This window comes from Ambystoma mexicanum, chromosome 3q, assembly GCF_040938575.1.
Source record: "Ambystoma mexicanum isolate Mex_15411 chromosome 3q, UKY_AmexF1_1, whole genome shotgun sequence".
NCBI lineage: Eukaryota > Metazoa > Chordata > Amphibia > Caudata > Ambystomatidae > Ambystoma > Ambystoma mexicanum.
Window position 1 is genome coordinate 1,281,401,114 of NC_090926.1, and position 17,036 is coordinate 1,281,418,149.

General features: G+C 52.7%; 1 protein-coding gene across 1 annotated transcript; it reads left to right on the top strand.

The window, feature by feature from the left end:
- Positions 1-813: 813 nt before the first annotated feature.
- On the top strand, positions 814-7,192 carry TUBB4A (tubulin beta 4A class IVa). Its single transcript, XM_069604347.1, has 4 exons — positions 814-1,500; positions 3,799-3,907; positions 4,017-4,127; positions 5,324-7,192. The coding sequence occupies exons 1-4, from the start codon at positions 1,444-1,446 to the stop codon at positions 6,379-6,381; spliced, it is 1,335 nt and encodes a 444-aa protein (XP_069460448.1). The 5' UTR covers positions 814-1,443; the 3' UTR covers positions 6,382-7,192.
- The last annotated feature ends 9,844 nt before the right edge of the window (positions 7,193-17,036 follow it).

Here is a 17,036-nt window from a genome sequence, read left to right on the forward strand (position 1 = left end):
CGAGCAGGCAGTTGCAAAAAAAATAAACATAACTGATGCATGGTTTATGTAGTGCTTCTTACCTTGCCTCACAGAACAGGTGTTAATATTAGTCACTTTAATGGTACACATTTTAACAAGTCCCCCCAGAAAAACCGACTAGGCCCATCAGACATGATTATGTTATCTGCAGCGTGAACACATTTCTCGGCAACCTGGGTGTGAGCTGTGTAACTGTACACGACGAGCGAGCAGCCATCTAGGCAGACACTGATGCGCTACACGTCTCTGGTTATGCTAATGGCCGATATCACACGTGTTGCGTCTGCTGTATGGCCAGAGAGGGAGGTGTTCACATGAAGGGATCAGCTTTGATGCTGCTTCCACCTGTTGGAGGTGCAAAGGCTTGGGAGAGCGCAGGGCTGCCAGGTTTGCAGTGCATTGCATTGTTGTTGTTGACATGTCAATGCATGCAGAGCTTGTGACAGTGGGGCCGATGCCCCCTGCGCAGGGAGTCCCCCAGGCTGAAGATGGGGCTGCACAGATGTCCTGGAGAAGTCTAGGCCGCCGGTGGTGGGGAGCAGCAGCACATGCGGCATTGTGCGGGCGGGTCCTGCTGGCATGTGGTAAAGAAAGCACACTGCTTCCAGGGTTTGCAGCAGCCACCTCGGGCGGGCGCCACCCCCATTTCCCCCCATTCCTTGCAGTCTTGGAGGCCAGCGGGTTTAATGTTGTGACTGGTGCAGCAGGTAGTGAGGTGGTTACAGCCCCGGGCAGCGGCCAGGGGGAGTCATGATGACTCACCAGCACCAGCACGCCGGGGGTATTGTGTGTGTGTGCCTGCGTGGAGTCTGGTGCTTTGTGATTACATGCCAGCGGGTGGCCAGGAGCCTCGCGCCGCTGCCGCTAGCACTGGCAGAGCGCCCCGCTGTGGACATAGAAGACAGACGCCCATTGTCTCCTTCTCGGCTGTCCGCCATTTTGAGGCGAGGCCGCGGCAGCAGCGCATTGGGCCGCGCCTTGGCGCAGCGCGCGCGCATGCGACCCGAGACCCGGCGCCGCATACAGAACAAGGCGGCCGCTCTGAAAGGGCGCGCGCCGGGAACAGAAAGGAGGGGGGGAAGGGCGCGAAGGGCGCGAGTGACGCATTCTCCCGCCTCTCCCTACCCGCCGCGCATGCGCAGAGCGTACCGCTACCAGTTTGAAGGCATCTAAAAAAAAAAAAAAAGAAAAGGGCGCGCGCGCCAGAGGGGCGAGGTTCCGGGTGGGCCGAGTGGAGCCTCGTTTTGACATCGGTGACGTCAGCCTGTATAAAAGAAGGGACGCGCCTGGCGCTAAGACTGCAGACCGCGCGCTCATTCCAAGAAGTAACAGCAGCAGCAGCTCGAGCCACCGCCGCGGCAGCCTGCGTCACCAACCGCCGCCAGACCCACCGAGCGCGAGAGCACCGCACAGCAGCCAATCATGAGGGAGATCGTGCACCTGCAGGCCGGCCAGTGCGGCAACCAGATCGGCGCCAAGGTGAGGCGCGAGGGGGCAGGGAGCAAGCCTGGGGCCGCTGCCCGGGAGGGGCCGCTGCCCGGGAGCGGAGCCCGCCGTGTCCGTTATCCCCCTCCAGAGGGTTACCGCGCGGCCTTGTTCCCTAGCACGCCGGCGAGGGACGGGCGGGTGTAAAATGGCGGCAGCCGCCCCTGGTGGGGAGGGATGGAAGCGGCGCCATGACGGGGCGGGGACGCACCGTGTAGGGGCTGCTGCTGGGTGCCTGCGCCCCCCTATACACAATGGGCCGTGGGGTGCCTGTGCGGCACAGCAGACGGGCGGCGCCCGCGCCATTGCGGTGCGTGGGGGTGGGTGCGATGCCGCCGCGCCGCCTGTGCCCGGTCGCCCTGGAGACGGGAGAGAGAGGGCGCCCCCTAGGGAGCCGGGGCGGAACAGCAGCAGCAGGAGGGCTGGGGCGGGGCCTGGGTGGCGCGCGGCTGCATCGGCGCCTCTAAGATGGAGGCCGCGGCTGCAGTGCCGCCTGTCCCCGGGGGCGGCGCTCTCGCCACGCCCCCTTCCTTTGTGGGGGATGGCTCGCGCCTTGCGGCCTCTGCCGTTGTGATTGGGTCGCCAGGCGGCGGATGCTCGCAATGGCGGGCGGGGCGGGGGGGGAACTTAGGACAGAAGGCTGCCTGCCTGATAGCTCCCATCAGCATAGAGGTCGATGGGAGGTGCTCATCAGCAGCCTATTGGGAATCGGATCAATCATTAAAGTGGGCTCGACTAAACTAAAGGCTGGAGTTGAATTGTGTCTTTGCGCAGATATCAGGCAAACTACCTTTTGCTCGCATACCGTTGGCAGGTTGAGGGCAATCTGTAGCCTTTGCTCAACATATTTAACTGTCAGGAGGCCTGCTTACCTAGCGCTCCATCGTGTGTCCGGGCACCGGGGTCTTCCTCTGGGCATAGGGCACGCCCCGGGGGGCGCTAGGGCACAGGTGTCTTCCTCTGGGCATATAGGGCACACCCCGGGGGGCTAGGGCACTGGGGTCTTCCTCTGGGCATAGAGCAGGGGGGGTGCTGGGGCACTGGGGTCTTCCTCTGGGCATAGAGCAGGGGGGGTGCTGGGGCACAGGTGTCTTCCTCTGGGCATAGGGCACGCCCCGGGGGGCTAGGGCACAGGTGTCTTCCTCTGGGCATATAGGGCACACCCCGGGGGGCTAGGGCACAGGGGTCTTCCTCTGGGCATAGAGCAGGGGGGGTGCTGGGGCACTGGGGTCTTCCTCTGGGCATAGAGCAGGGGGGGTGCTGGGGCACTGGGGTCTTCCTCTGGGCATAGAGCAGGGGGGGCGCTGGGGCACAGGGGTCTTCCTCTGGGCATAGGGCACGCCCCGGGGGGCTAGAGCACAGGTGTCTTCCTCTGGGCATAGGGCACACCCCGGGGGGCTAGGGCACAGGTGTCTTCCTCTGGGCGCATAGGGCATGCGGGGTGGGGCGCTAGGGCACAGGTGTCTTCCTCTGGGCATATAGGGCACACCCTGGGGGGCTAGGGCACAGGTGTCTTCCTCTGGGCATATAGGGCACACCCCGGGGGGCTAGGGCACAGGTGTCTTCCTCTGGGCATATAGGGCACACCCCGGGGGGCTAGGGCACAGGTGTCTTCCTCTGGGCATATAGGGCACACCCCGGGGGGCTAGGGCACAGGTGTCTTCCTCTGGGCATAGGGCACACCCCGGGGGGCTAGGGCACAGGTGTCTTCCTCTGGGCATAGGGCACACCCCGGGGGGCTAGGGCACAGGTGTCTTCCTCTGGGCATAGGGCACACCCCGGGGGGCTAGGGCACAGGTGTCTTCCTCTGGGCATATAGGGCACACCCCGGGGGGCTAGGGCACAGGTGTCTTCCTCTGGGCATAGGGCACACCCCGGGGGGCTAGGGCACAGGTGTCTTCCTCTGGGCATAGGGCACACCCCGGGGGGCTAGGGCACAGGTGTCTTCCTCTGGGCATAGGGCACACCCCGGGGGGCTAGGGCACAGGTGTCTTCCTCTGGGCATATAGGGCACACCCCGGGGGGCTAGGGCACAGGTGTCTTCCTCTGGGCATATAGGGCACACCCCGGGGGGCTAGGGCACAGGTGTCTTCCTCTGGGCATATAGGGCACACCCCGGGGGGCTAGGGCACAGGTGTCTTCCTCTGGGCATATAGGGCACACCCCGGGGGGCTAGGGCACAGGTGTCTTCCTCTGGGCATAGGGCACACCCCGGGGGGGGGGCGCTCTCTACTCGTGGGATGCTGAATGCTGCCGCCCCGCTAACCCCCGCGCCCTCTTGTGTTTGTGCAGTTCTGGGAAGTGATCAGCGACGAGCACGGCATCGACCCCACCGGCACCTACCACGGGGACAGCGACCTGCAGCTCGAGAGGATCAACGTCTACTACAACGAGGCCTCCGGTGGGTACAGGCGCCGGGCCCCCTGCCCACCCTGCATGCGCTGCTGCCTGCCGCCGCTGCCCTTGCACGGGCTAACCCGCCCTCTCCTCTTCTCTCCCTCTCCCCCCAGGTGGCAAGTATGTCCCCCGAGCCATCCTCGTGGACCTGGAGCCGGGCACCATGGACTCCGTGCGCTCGGGACCCTTCGGGCAGATCTTCAGGCCAGACAACTTCGTCTTCGGTAAGTCTCGCCGTCCCAGACATCCACCCTAATCCGATCATGGAAACGCCTCGAGTAAGGGTCCCTAAAGTGACCCTCGCCCCCTCCTGAAGCGTATGGAAATGCCATGCGCCATGGTCTACAGTGTTTTTGGTACGCACGAATCCTTGGCATGGAGGGCTTGGCTAGATAGAGTAAAGTGGATTTGCCATGTAGTCAAAGGCTTCAACTCTCGCAGGCATGCACTTACCGTTTGTATATCTTGCACAACAATAGTACACATCGCAGCCCATCCTTCTGTAGCTAACATGAGTCATCCTGCACACAGCTCCCAATCCTTTTACCACGGTCATATAATTCATGGACTGCACTCATTATAAGTGATCTGATGTTCTTGTGCCGTATAGTGGTGCGCCCGTCTCCTAACACATCAGGTAGAACATGGATCTGTCTTACAAGAGTGAAAGGGGAAATCAATCCATCAAATGGGAAGAGCTCTGAAAGGCCAAGGCAGCAATATCACATTTCTCTTCAGCAGACGTATCCGTCTCTAAGGCATGAAGCACAAGTGGTACAATGCAGTTTCATTGCAAACCTACTTGGATGATGCCTTCTGCTTGACTGTACGCATGGACTGGGTGGAACACATTGAACACTTTCCATGGGCCCACTGCTTACCTGCACCCTTGCAACCTCAATGAACTGCACTTCCTTGTCACGCCCTCCCCCTAAATTGACCAGATCAGAGGGGACTTTAATTGCTGTTATAGCACCCACAACACAACCTCTTGGAGGATCACACGTCCCTCAAGACCAAGGTTTGCCCATGTGCCCTATTCTGCTCCCAGACTTTATCACCCCCTCCCCCATTGCTTCATTGGGGCAGGGATTACCCGTATCACCTTCATAATGGCTAAATGCACTTATACCTCCCATCCCATCGACTTCAGTCCTCAAGGCGTTCACCTACAGCGCTTTTGTGGATGTACCAACGGATAGATGATAGCGCAATGTTAGTGTTCAAATCTGAAGATCTCTACTGTAACTGCTGCTTTGAAGGTGCATGGCCCCTTAGGCGGTAGCAGCTGAATACTTTGTTGCCGTTAACATCTTCATAAGGAACTTGCGAAAACTCCTCACCCACCCCCACATGTCGCTTAATCTTGTCTGCCATGTCAACCTTTTCCTCCTGTAAATTATGTATTTTTCACCTACAGGTCAGAGTGGCGCTGGAAACAACTGGGCCAAGGGTCACTACACAGAGGGTGCTGAACTTGTGGACTCTGTCATGGATGTGGTGCGCAAGGAGTCTGAGAGCTGTGACTGCCTCCAAGGCTTCCAGCTGACCCATTCCTTGGGCGGTGGCACTGGCTCTGGCATGGGCACCCTCCTAATCAGCAAGATCCGAGAAGAATACCCTGACCGCATCATGAACACCTTCAGTGTGGTGCCGTCCCCAAAGGTATCGGACACTGTTGTGGAGCCTTATAACGCAACATTGTCCGTCCACCAGCTTGTAGAGAACACAGATGAAACCTTCTGTATTGACAACGAGGCGCTCTACGACATCTGCTTCAGGACCCTTAAACTGACAACCCCAACTTACGGCGATCTCAACCACCTGGTTTCTGCCACAATGAGTGGTGTCACCACCTGTCTACGCTTCCCTGGACAGCTCAATGCAGATCTCCGTAAGCTGGCAGTCAATATGGTGCCCTTCCCTCGTCTGCATTTCTTCATGCCCGGCTTTGCCCCTCTGACCAGCCGTGGCAGTCAGCAGTACCGTGCTCTGACAGTGCCAGAGCTTACACAGCAGATGTTCGACTCCAAGAACATGATGGCAGCCTGTGACCCACGACATGGCCGTTACCTCACTGTCGCAGCCATCTTCCGTGGTCGCATGTCCATGAAGGAAGTAGATGAGCAGATGCTCAATGTTCAAAACAAGAACAGCAGCTACTTTGTGGAGTGGATCCCAAACAACGTGAAGACGGCAGTGTGTGACATTCCACCTCGTGGTCTTAAGATGGCCGCCACCTTCATTGGAAACAGCACTGCTATTCAAGAGCTCTTCAAGCGCATTTCTGAGCAGTTCACTGCCATGTTCCGCCGTAAGGCCTTCCTCCATTGGTACACTGGTGAGGGCATGGACGAGATGGAATTCACTGAGGCAGAGAGCAACATGAATGACCTGGTGTCGGAGTACCAGCAGTACCAGGATGCCACAGCAGAAGAGGGAGAGTTTGAAGAAGAGGCAGAGGAGGAAGTCGCATAAACTTAACATCATACTGAAATAAATGGACCATATTGCCAACTCTTGCATGAACTTAAACGTTGGGTCGACCATTTAGCTTTCTGCTGTCTAGTGTCCAGATTGGGCCTACACTGGTTTGCTCACGTTCAGGGATGTCGGCTTTGAGTAATATGGGTAATTGCTGCACTGCATTTGTCATTTCCTATTTGTGGGAGCTCTTGTCTAGCCGTTACTGACTGGTGGAGCTTCTTAGCATGAGTTGACCACACCATCTACCCTCTTCCTGTAGCTGCATTTTGCAGTTTGTCAGACTGGTCCCATGACCAAGCCCCTTGGTCAGAATTACTGGAAGTGGCTGGGTCAACGTTGCTCCATAAATTATTTTGGGGTAACTCAATCAGATGTGGGTTCCTGTTTACAATCCTTGGTTGGTTCCATTGGAGAGCAAGGCTCCTTGTCAGCACATCCCAGGTGGAGTGTCTTGAGGTGGAACCCTCTTTATTTGTGTCCATGTAGCTTGTCTAAAGCTGTCCCTTCCAGTTCTTGCCTGTCATTTCAGCTTCCTCACTTGTTATCACTTGTTTGTCTCATTCTGGCTGCTGTTTCAACTCCTTGATCTTTCTTCGCTCTTCCAGACCAAACGTTTCTGCATCTTCTGAGGTCTGATGTGGTGGTATGAGATGCGCACGCACTAACTTGTAAATTCGGGTTTCAGTGGGACCTGACGGGAGAAGCCTGTTGAACCAGGGAGTGGAATTGGGGAAAGCATTGCGATCATGAGTAACTGAAAAGCCTCGATGTTGCCACAATAAAATACTGAGATGAAGTGCTATTTTGAGTGTCTTTCATTGTGGTTTACCACACCTTGCATTGGGTATCAGTCCTGTTATACTATATTTAGCATTTAAACCACACATGGTGGCTACTTTGAGCGTACTATTTGTGTGATTTCTTTAAATGGGCTGCTTTTTAGGTCCCAATGATCCTGCGAGCTTTCTGGTGTGGATCTGATGCTTGTGCTGCTTATTGTTATATGGACACTTACTTGCATTAATCCACGCTGTAGTCTTAATTCATACTCCAGTGAAACCATGGCATTTGCGTCTATACAGGGTTTTGGTATACCCCAACGAGGGTAATGGCAACTTAGTCCAATTTTTAAGACCACCTGTCACTCACTGCTAGGTTTAACATGCTTTTCTGTAGTTTGGTATAGAGGAACACTAGTAGTTTCCACCCATGCATGGCTGGCTAGGGGTGGTAGCAGTTATTCCATCTAAAATGTGCCAACGCTGCTTGTCCCACCCTGCATAGATATAGTGTGCAACCAACTGGACATTCTATAGTATTATCTTAAAACTACAAGGGAATCTTTGACTGCAAAGTCGCCCATGGGAGTGTTGTCTGGGACAGTGACAACTGAATTGAACGGTGTCCAAAGCTACCCTTTCCACCCCACCACATGTCTCGCTTGGATTAATGGTACGTCGGGTAGCTTTTGCACGCAAGGTGCACTAGCCTCAAGTCCTAGCAACAATTTGCCATTGGACAGTATGGTTTTATATTTTGGCATCCTGCACTTAACCTGTCCCTCCACATTAGGTTGGCTAGGTCATCAATGGAACGTTGCGTTTACACGTGAATGAGCCTTGTCCAGACATGACTTGTACTAGGTCTCGATCTGGAATGATCACATGGGCCACACACCTGCAACTTGACACATTGACCAAAATCTGCAGGATATCCCCCCCCTTACTCCCAAAACCTGCCTGGTTAACACCATCTTAAAATCTACACTGCACCTGTTCGTGCACTCGTCATCCTCCACTCATCCTGCCCTGCTAAAACTGCAGATTCCAATTGTCTTAAAAAAAAATCCCAAGGGCCCGCCTGATCTACTGCATGGTGCTAACCCTCCACCCATACCTGGGGTGGGGGTTATGGATCATAACTGGTGCAAAACACTGCAGCAAGATCATTCTTTCCCCAGATAGCCCTGTCCTTCCCATGCTGGCGGGGGGGGGGGGGGTGGCAAAGGCATGTAAACACCCAGAACACTCATGGTAGGACATGGTTGTCTTCCCATCAACCAGTTTAGGGGGTGGGAGTATTCTCTGTCCACAACTATCAAGAATGTTTTCCACCGTTTAGCATCTGCTCGATCATCTAGTATCAAGACCTGGCTATTCCCTTCTGCATACGGACTGACCTACTTGAGCAGAGTTGATCGAACAAGAAGGGTGTCTAGCCTCCAGATTCCAGCTAATCATTCTGCATAACCTGATGTTCACTCCACGGTGCTTAGCTGTCATACTGATTGCGTTAGGCACGATACAACAGCAGTGTATAACGCAACATCTGTTGCATCCTTTTGTAAAATAAAATGTACGACTAACATGCTCCTGGGAATTTTCCTTCTGTTATTGCACACTTGTTTGGATATGGTAAGCAACGTGAGGGAGGTGGGTGTCTGCAACAACGTACATTAATTGCACAGTATTCAAACGTTTAAGGCCCTTCCTACTCCAGCGCATTGTACCCCTGCCATCCCTTTATTGTCCCCACTTGAATGCCTGTATAGCTGCGGTTCCCTTCCTACTCGCGCCATTTTGTGAGGCCAAACGCCTTTGTGTACTCTCTGCTCCTTCACCCCTCACTTCTTGGTCCTTGCCAAGAAGGCCCACTTCCAGTGTCATGCAGAGGGCACCCTCCCTTTCCTTGCTTTTTCCCATAAGCTCAGGGCCTCAAGAGCTCTGGTCCTTTCTACTGTACTACTGCAACTGCTTCCCCATCGCCCCTTCAGCGAAAAGAATAGGGCTGCAAGATTTATCCTTTGCCAAGCCCAGGGACTGTATCTCTCAGCCCTAATATCCCCAGTAGCTCCTGATGGCGGCAAGGATCAAGTTCAAGAACTTCTGCATCCACAAGGCTTTCTGGGGTTGGTGACATGCTATTTCCAACCATACCCCACTCTAACTCCGATCTGCCGAATAGCAGTCGGGGGCAGCAGGTCTTGTACCTCAGCTGGTGCCTCCCCCTGGAACAGCCTCCTTGCCCCACCTCACGCTTGAGCTGTACTACCTTTCTGGGAATGTAAAACTGCTTTTCTCTTTCCCTTGTTCCCTTCCCTGCAAATCGCACCACTAAAGTCACCAAGTAAAAGTGAATTAATCTTAGTTTTCGCTCGATGGTGGTCGTTCCAAGGGACGTAAGGTGATTGTTTGGCTGGGAGAGATGGTTAGTTTGACCGATGGCAGCCTAGCCGAAGGGATCTGATTGGGTATGACTGGGGCCTAATGTGTTTTTGTGAATAAAGGCGATCCCACACGAGTTGTGTTTGCATCTAATGTTGGCGTTTCCTGTGGGAGTGGCAGGGGAGTAGAGGACCAGATGCTGCGTGTAGCCAGGTCTGAGTCTAGGCCATGTGTACAGATCAGTGATGTCTAGCGCCTGAGCTGGGAGGAACCTGGCAATGACTAAGGCGCCCTTCACTATATTTTCTTTGAGTGTATGTAGTACTCTACTTGGGGTTGGAGTTCTTGGTGACGGGCGACGGGGTGGGGATGACATTAGCTGGGTGCAAGTCTTTCATGGTACTGATGTTGAGAGGGCGACGGGTAACACAAGGGAGTCTAGAGCCCAGTCTGAGTTCCTAGCGTGTAACCTGCATGGTTGGTTAGGGGGTGGGGTTGATGGCAGTGTCCGAGCCCCCGAGGGCTGGGGAATTCTGGTGGTGGGTGTGGAAGAAATGAGGACAAGGCTTGATGTTCAGCAGTCTCACTGCAACGCTTGGCTTGGGGGGGGGGGGAGGGGGGTATTGTGCCACTTTGTCTCCTGCTGTTTCAACGCACCTTATGGTAAGGCATGCTCAATGAAGCCGAATTGGATACCCGTAGCTCTGCAATGTCCCCCCAGAGTCAAGACCAGAACTCGGATATACTCCAGACCCGACCATCAATGTGGACCACACAAGTATGCTGCTCTCTCCCATCGCTTAACTCACTTGTGTGGGGGAGGGCCTTTGCTTCGGAGCATGCTGCTGGACCTGCTTTATCACCAGTCTGGGTAAGTTCCCTCGACCTGGGAGTTCAGCTCCTGCGTGCTGCTCCAGGTCTCATTCCATGCACATTGTCCTTCTGCCCCTCTACATCAGGCATGGGTATGCACCTTGCAGTGGGTAATGGCCAGATAGCTCTTCTGCCTTCAACTCGGGTTGACGACTTTGGAAAGTAATTTTTCGCAAAGACAGTTCAGTGAGTTCTCAGATGCAGTTCCAGGGTGAATCTAAGATGTCGGAGACTTCTTATAAAATTAAAAACCGCCTGCAGGTGTTTGGACTAAAGCTAAGCCTCCCTGCCCTAGTTGTCCAATCACTGTTCTTGAAAAGTGTCGACTTTGCTCTTCTCACATCGCACCCACATTGCTTTGCTCTGTGGGTGTACTCTTTTGATGCCTGGACCAAGGGCAGCTGCTTGCTGTGCGGAGGGGGTTACCTTCGGGTATTGCTTATATTTAAAGATTATTCTGCCACCAGCATGTATACCAATAATTTTGAATCGTAAAATAACACTGCATTATACATACTTACTAGCAATGCATACATCATGTTTCATAACCAGACCTAGTCTGCATATTTTTCCATCTTGGTAGGTTTGGTAGAAGAGACTTAAGCCATGGATAGTGTAGGGGAGGACTGGCCGCGAGGCCCTCCTCACCTACAGCTTCCTCCCCAGGTGAGGACCATGACTCGGTGGACGCCCCCTCATGCCACCCGGGCCCAGGTGGAGGAGGATTCGCCCGCCGACGACATTGCCCACACGCACCTCGTCTTTGCATTTACCAAAAATCGAGTCAGGCCTAGATGCCATCTTGTCTAGCAAACACGGCGTGAGTTTAGCACACTGTAACGAGGCCCCCACCTTTGGAGGGCCTTTCATGCATCTCTGTCGCCTCAGCAGCACTGGCAGATCCGCTGCGAGCGCGTTCCCATGAGAAAGTCGGAGATGAGCTAAACCCGAGATGCCAACACGGCAACATTATATTAGTAACAATGTGATATTGCACCCCGTATGACCCGGACCACAAGGCCGGGGTAGCGAGGAAAAAAGCTGAAGCATCACTATCTGAAGAAGGTAGAAAACAATTCAAGTATTGGTACTAATGAACTACCTCTGTTTTAAAATGTGAATAAGCCATAAAAATGTAACGTTATATGATATCCCTCCAGGTCTGGACTAATGCTGCTATAACCACGGAGAAAGATGTTGACCAAACGTATAACCTCTATCTGTAAAAGTGTTTTTTCCATAGTATGTAGAAACTGGAACTCATATATGTTTACTGAACCACCCAAAGTGGCAAGCATCAATCTCTGTAGGCCATAACCTAGATATCCCTCGTATAACGTCTAAATGTACATACAATACGCACACAATGTAATGAATGTAATGTTAGGCAATGAAAAGGTACTGGAATCGACTGTCTTAAAGAAATGTGTAATGAAATTGAAATATATATGTGTGTCTAAATAACGTCAAAATAAGGCAGAACAGTATAAAACTTCTGCATTTACTGATCAGCAACGCACGAGGAAAATACCTTTGTGGATATGCAAGGCCATTCCCTCTCCCACCCTACCAAGCCTGCAAGATAAAAAAAGCTAAGACTTGTGCCGCGCTCCCTCACCTCCCCCAACCAAGCTGGCGTTACTTCAGAGGCCCCGGCGCCGCAACCAAGGCCATAGCCTGCCACCTGTGTTATTTACAGCACGGTAATAAACCCACAGATGAACCCACTGATCTACCAGCACCCTTTCATAAATCCCACGAACCCCCCAAGAATCCTGACCCCGTGTAAGGACGACCCCCATCATTGAGACAAGACACAGAGACCCATCTATATAATAACTTCTAACGCAGCAGACAGACATGTATCATTCGGCCCAGGCCCCAGAGCCCCGTCCTACGACCTAAAGTACCGGTCAATAGGACACAGGTAAATCTCACCCCAACCGATAACCACCAGACCTCTCACGAGGTGCATTCCTCATGTGTTGCGTTTATTTTATAAGATAAGCTACGGAACAATTTATTAGTGAACGTAAATGTCATTTTCTGAATAACTGCAGTGTGCATGGCCTAGGGCAACTAAGACAGGAAAGGTATTCATCATTGTCACAGGCTGCCCCAGCGCACCAACACCGCACGGATGACCTCAAGCCGGCCTGCCAGGCCCAACCCAACCCACGAGGCTGACCAGTGACGTCGTCTTGCCAAGACCAACCATGCTGCAGCAACACCTATAGTTAGTCGACGATACCCAATCCCAATTAACTTGTGCCCCCTATAGTGTTTAGGTGTTGATGACGTTTTCTGTATTAGAAATACGCCTGTCTTTGCTATTGTCAGACAGAGCGCTCTCGTAGGTTGCAGAGTTCTTTGCATGCCTTATCCTTGGATAAACTCCCACTTACGCTCACCCGCACTCTGTCTTGGTCTTATTCCCACTACGGGAGAGTCCCTTATTGTCTCTCATTGCGGGGAGGATCGTGCTGAATTGGGGGCGTTTCCCTTCAGTGGTGACCCCGATAGCGTGATATCTCCAAATTATTTTTCCTAACTCCTTCTTTAACGACCCCCTTGTGGCACGAGAATCTCCGGTTGAGAAGGGATACGCACGGTGAACCGCCTCCGGGAGGCCGCCCGCCAACGGCGACCGGCACAATAAGAAGTGCGCACTCAATGAGAAAGGGTACGGGATCCCGATTGGAAAAAAATCCCCTTTGAGTGCCGCTCGCCGGAGCCAGGGGCTGACCGTTGAGTTACCGGTAACGCCGCCTGGACGGACCCAGTTTCGGAGAGTATCGGTTCAAGACGGGCACGTGAGTACCGAGTGCGAGTGATCGACAAGGGGAGAAGAAGGGGAAGTGGGAATAGAGGAACGGGGAAAGGTAGAGAAGGAGAATTGCGGGGGTCTACTAAAGACGGGTCTTGAAACTTTCTTTATTCTTTCTTTCGCATATGGCCATTAGGAGTAAGAAATAAGTGACGTGGTAGAAGTGACGGAAACCTAGCTCCGAAAGGGGGTGGAAGGCGGCGCCGCATAGTACTATCTAAATTAGTACTGGGAATATATGAAGAAGTGAGAAATAAGTTATTGGTGTCTAGCAAAAGGAGACACCGGGAATATTTTTTAGTGATTGTGCTCTCTCTCTCTCTATTTCTTTTTTTCCATTTCCACGGGGTAGGGGGTGAAAATGAGAAGGGTATGAAGTAGTTAGAACATCTTAAAAAGTGGGGACTCAGTAGTGGCACGTACAGACGTGAACACAGTAACCTTAGTAGGGAAACAGGGACAGCTGGCTAGGGAGGAAAGGGAGGAAAAAGACAAAAGTGTGAGTGGGAAGTATTGTGAAGGGTGCGCGCACCGTACGAGTGTTAGAGACGAACAGGTGGCCGTGAGGTGGTGCCAAAGAGTGTGGACATAACCAGTACTAGATCGATTGCCAGTGAGATCACATAAGTGTGCCTGAGAATGAGAAAGAGATGAGATATGGTGAGTGAGAAGAGATTTGTGCACTGAATTACAGTGGGTGACAATTTTGAGAGGTCCGCTCTTGTCTGTGCCATAAAGGTACACGTACGCATATTTACACCTATTTAAAAGTTACGAAGGCGAACGCGGTAGCGCTGACGATTTAGAGGATGGGGGCTGAAACTCCCTTGTCACACATTTGTAAGAGCTTGCCGGGATATGCTGAACGCATAAATAAATATCATGATCAATGGTTAACAGAATTGAAAGGGGAGGGGTTGCCCCAGATTTGGCCAGAAGGAGGGTCTTTTGACAAAAGCGTTCTCGATATGGTATGTACCTGTATTCGCCTCAAGTATAAGGGGAAAAAATGGCAGACTAGGAAGGAGATATTAGATCTCTGGAGATTGTTTGAGGAAGTACCCCCACCCAAAGCCCCAGCACCAAATATTGATTTACCCTCCACCACAGACAATCCACTAATGATTCCACGAGAGGAAAAGGAACAGGTAAGCATAGAACAACCTGCGGAGGTGGTTATGTTGTACCCAATGCTACCCAAACCAGCCCCTGCAACAGGATATAGCGACCCTATTTATGTGCCTCCCCCGTCGACCAGCACACCACAGAGGCCAACTGCACCCCCACCATACGAAAACACCAGAGAGCGCGCCCAGGGAGGCCCACAGAGAGTGGATATAGAGAAGTTAACGAGTGACTTAGAGTCGAGGCTTACAGTGGCAAGAGATGAACTCTCAAGAATAAAAGACATATGTGAACGCACAGCATGCGCCCCTACACAATCTGGACGCACGTCTAGAGCGTCAAGCGAAACTAGACAAATTGAGGAGGGATGGAAAAAGGGGGAAATACTGTTCAGAATTGAGGAAGAACCGACAAGAATAATAGAAGTGGGGACAGCAGAAGGAAGCATTGGAGATGTATCACGAGAAAGAGGGATCAGAGAGGAGTTGTTATGTGATGTCAGAGGAGGGGTGGATGAGAGCGATAGATTGAGCATGGCAATAGGAGGAGAAGGCGAGGAGCTAGATGGTGCCTGTTCACTGGAAACTATAGAAGATGAATGGATGGGACGACTAAGAAATAGAGTGGGGAAGATGGCGTCATTAGAGTCAGCAGTGACTAAGGAAAAGGAAGCTGCAACGGCAAAAGGGAAATTACAACTCCCATTACTGCACAGAGGAGGTGGGAGGCCAAACTATATACCGTGGGCTCAGATGGACAAGGCTAATTTAATGAAATTACTACCACAGCTGTCGGGAGGGGCAAGCAAGTGGATATATGCATTTGAGAAACATACCGCTGGTATACCGCTGGCAGTAGGTGATGTGAAAAGCCTACTAGTGTCCGCAGTAGGGGATCAGGCAGACAGAGTATGGGCTAAGGCGGGTTTTCCAGCTGTAACTTTAGAGTGTGATCGCCATGATGGGGCTTCTTTTAACACTGTGCGAGCAAGGGTGTGGGACGCACTACGGGAAACCTTCCCGGATACCCCTGATTTGCAGTCAGTAATGCAATGTACCATGAATGACGGGGAGGACGCTATGGATTACATTCTCCGGGTGCAGGAGATGTGGAGAGCGGAAACGGGTACGCCCTGGCACCAATCCACATCTCTATTCTATTTCATCATTAAGAGAGGGCTCCCAAAGGAAGTGCAAAAGGCACTAGATAAAATAGCAGGCGTAGAGGCAAAAGGCTGGCCAGAGATCCAAAGCATAATAGTACACCATTGTAAACGGATCAAAGAAAGAGAGAGGGAAGTAGCACAGAAAAGGTTGGCGGACGAGGCGAAGTTGGTGCAATCAAAATTGGTGAAGGTCGCAGCCGCGGTAGCGGGACTCCCACTCACACGGGAGGGAGAGGAAGGAGAGGAGGGGCAAATAGCAATACAAGGAAGAATAGCAGCGAATTGGGCAGGACAAGGGCAACGACAGTGGACAGAGCAGGAGCAGAACGGAGGTCCAACGTGGCAAGAGTGGGCCCCAAGAGGAGGAAGAGGTGGGTACAGGGGTCGAAGAGGAGGACAAGGGTATGGAGGTATGGGAGGAAATGGGTGGCAGGGTCCCAGAGGTCCACAGGGGAGCTGTTGGAATTGTGGGAGATGGGGGCATTACTCAAGAGAATGTAGGAGTAGACAAAACAACGGGTTCCAAGAGATAGAACAATACGGACACCCCCACCCGGGAAGCCCCTACGGCCTCCCCATGGGACAATACCAGCAACCAGAAAATGTAGCACAAAGGAGTAACGCACAACTGCATGGACATCAGTACCGAACACAAACCAGCCCACAGAATAATGACAATGTGCACTACACGCCTGGTAACACTTTCGCAACAGTAGCTAATGGAGCACCCGCCCCCGCACCTTACAGTGGAGTGTCAGTGGTTTCGGGGAACATTTTCGATCAAGGGGGGGCAATGAGACACCCCGCATAGGACAGCCCACAGAGAGCACTTGCGTGTCCAGTACTGTCTACGACCCACAATGCATCAGAGGAACCATTGATAGGAGCGCAGATAGGAGACAAGCAATTCATTTTCATGGTGGATTCGGGAGCGGAGAAATCATGCATTAGAGAGGGCCGGTTCCCGTTATCTAATAGAACGTTAGAGACGCAGGGGTTCTCTGGGGCTGTAATTGAAGTTCCTTACACAGAGGTATTGGATGTGACAGTGGGGGGTAAAACAGTGAAAGCACCCTTACTGTACTATGAAAACTCTCCCATCAACTTACTGGGGAGAGATCTCTTGAGCAAACTAAACATGACAATATCATTCACAGGGAGCGGTATCGTATGCTCAACGCCAGGCATATGCCCCCTCCGCATATTAGCAGTAATACACGGCCACACAATCATGAAAGAGATCAGAGGGGTACCAAGAAATGAGGAGATGTTTGTCGAAGGCATGAGAACATTGGCTCTCATAGTACCAGAACTAAAAAGGGTGGAGTGGAGGATCCCAGCAGAATTCCTTTTTCGCCCCATAGCAAGCCCCGACACTGCTCTCGGGTCAATGATATCGTTGGATTTGCATGCAATACATGTATCAACAAACAGAATATGTGTGATTGGTATGGACATGGAAGGGTGTGAGTGGCGGACAGTATTGTGTACA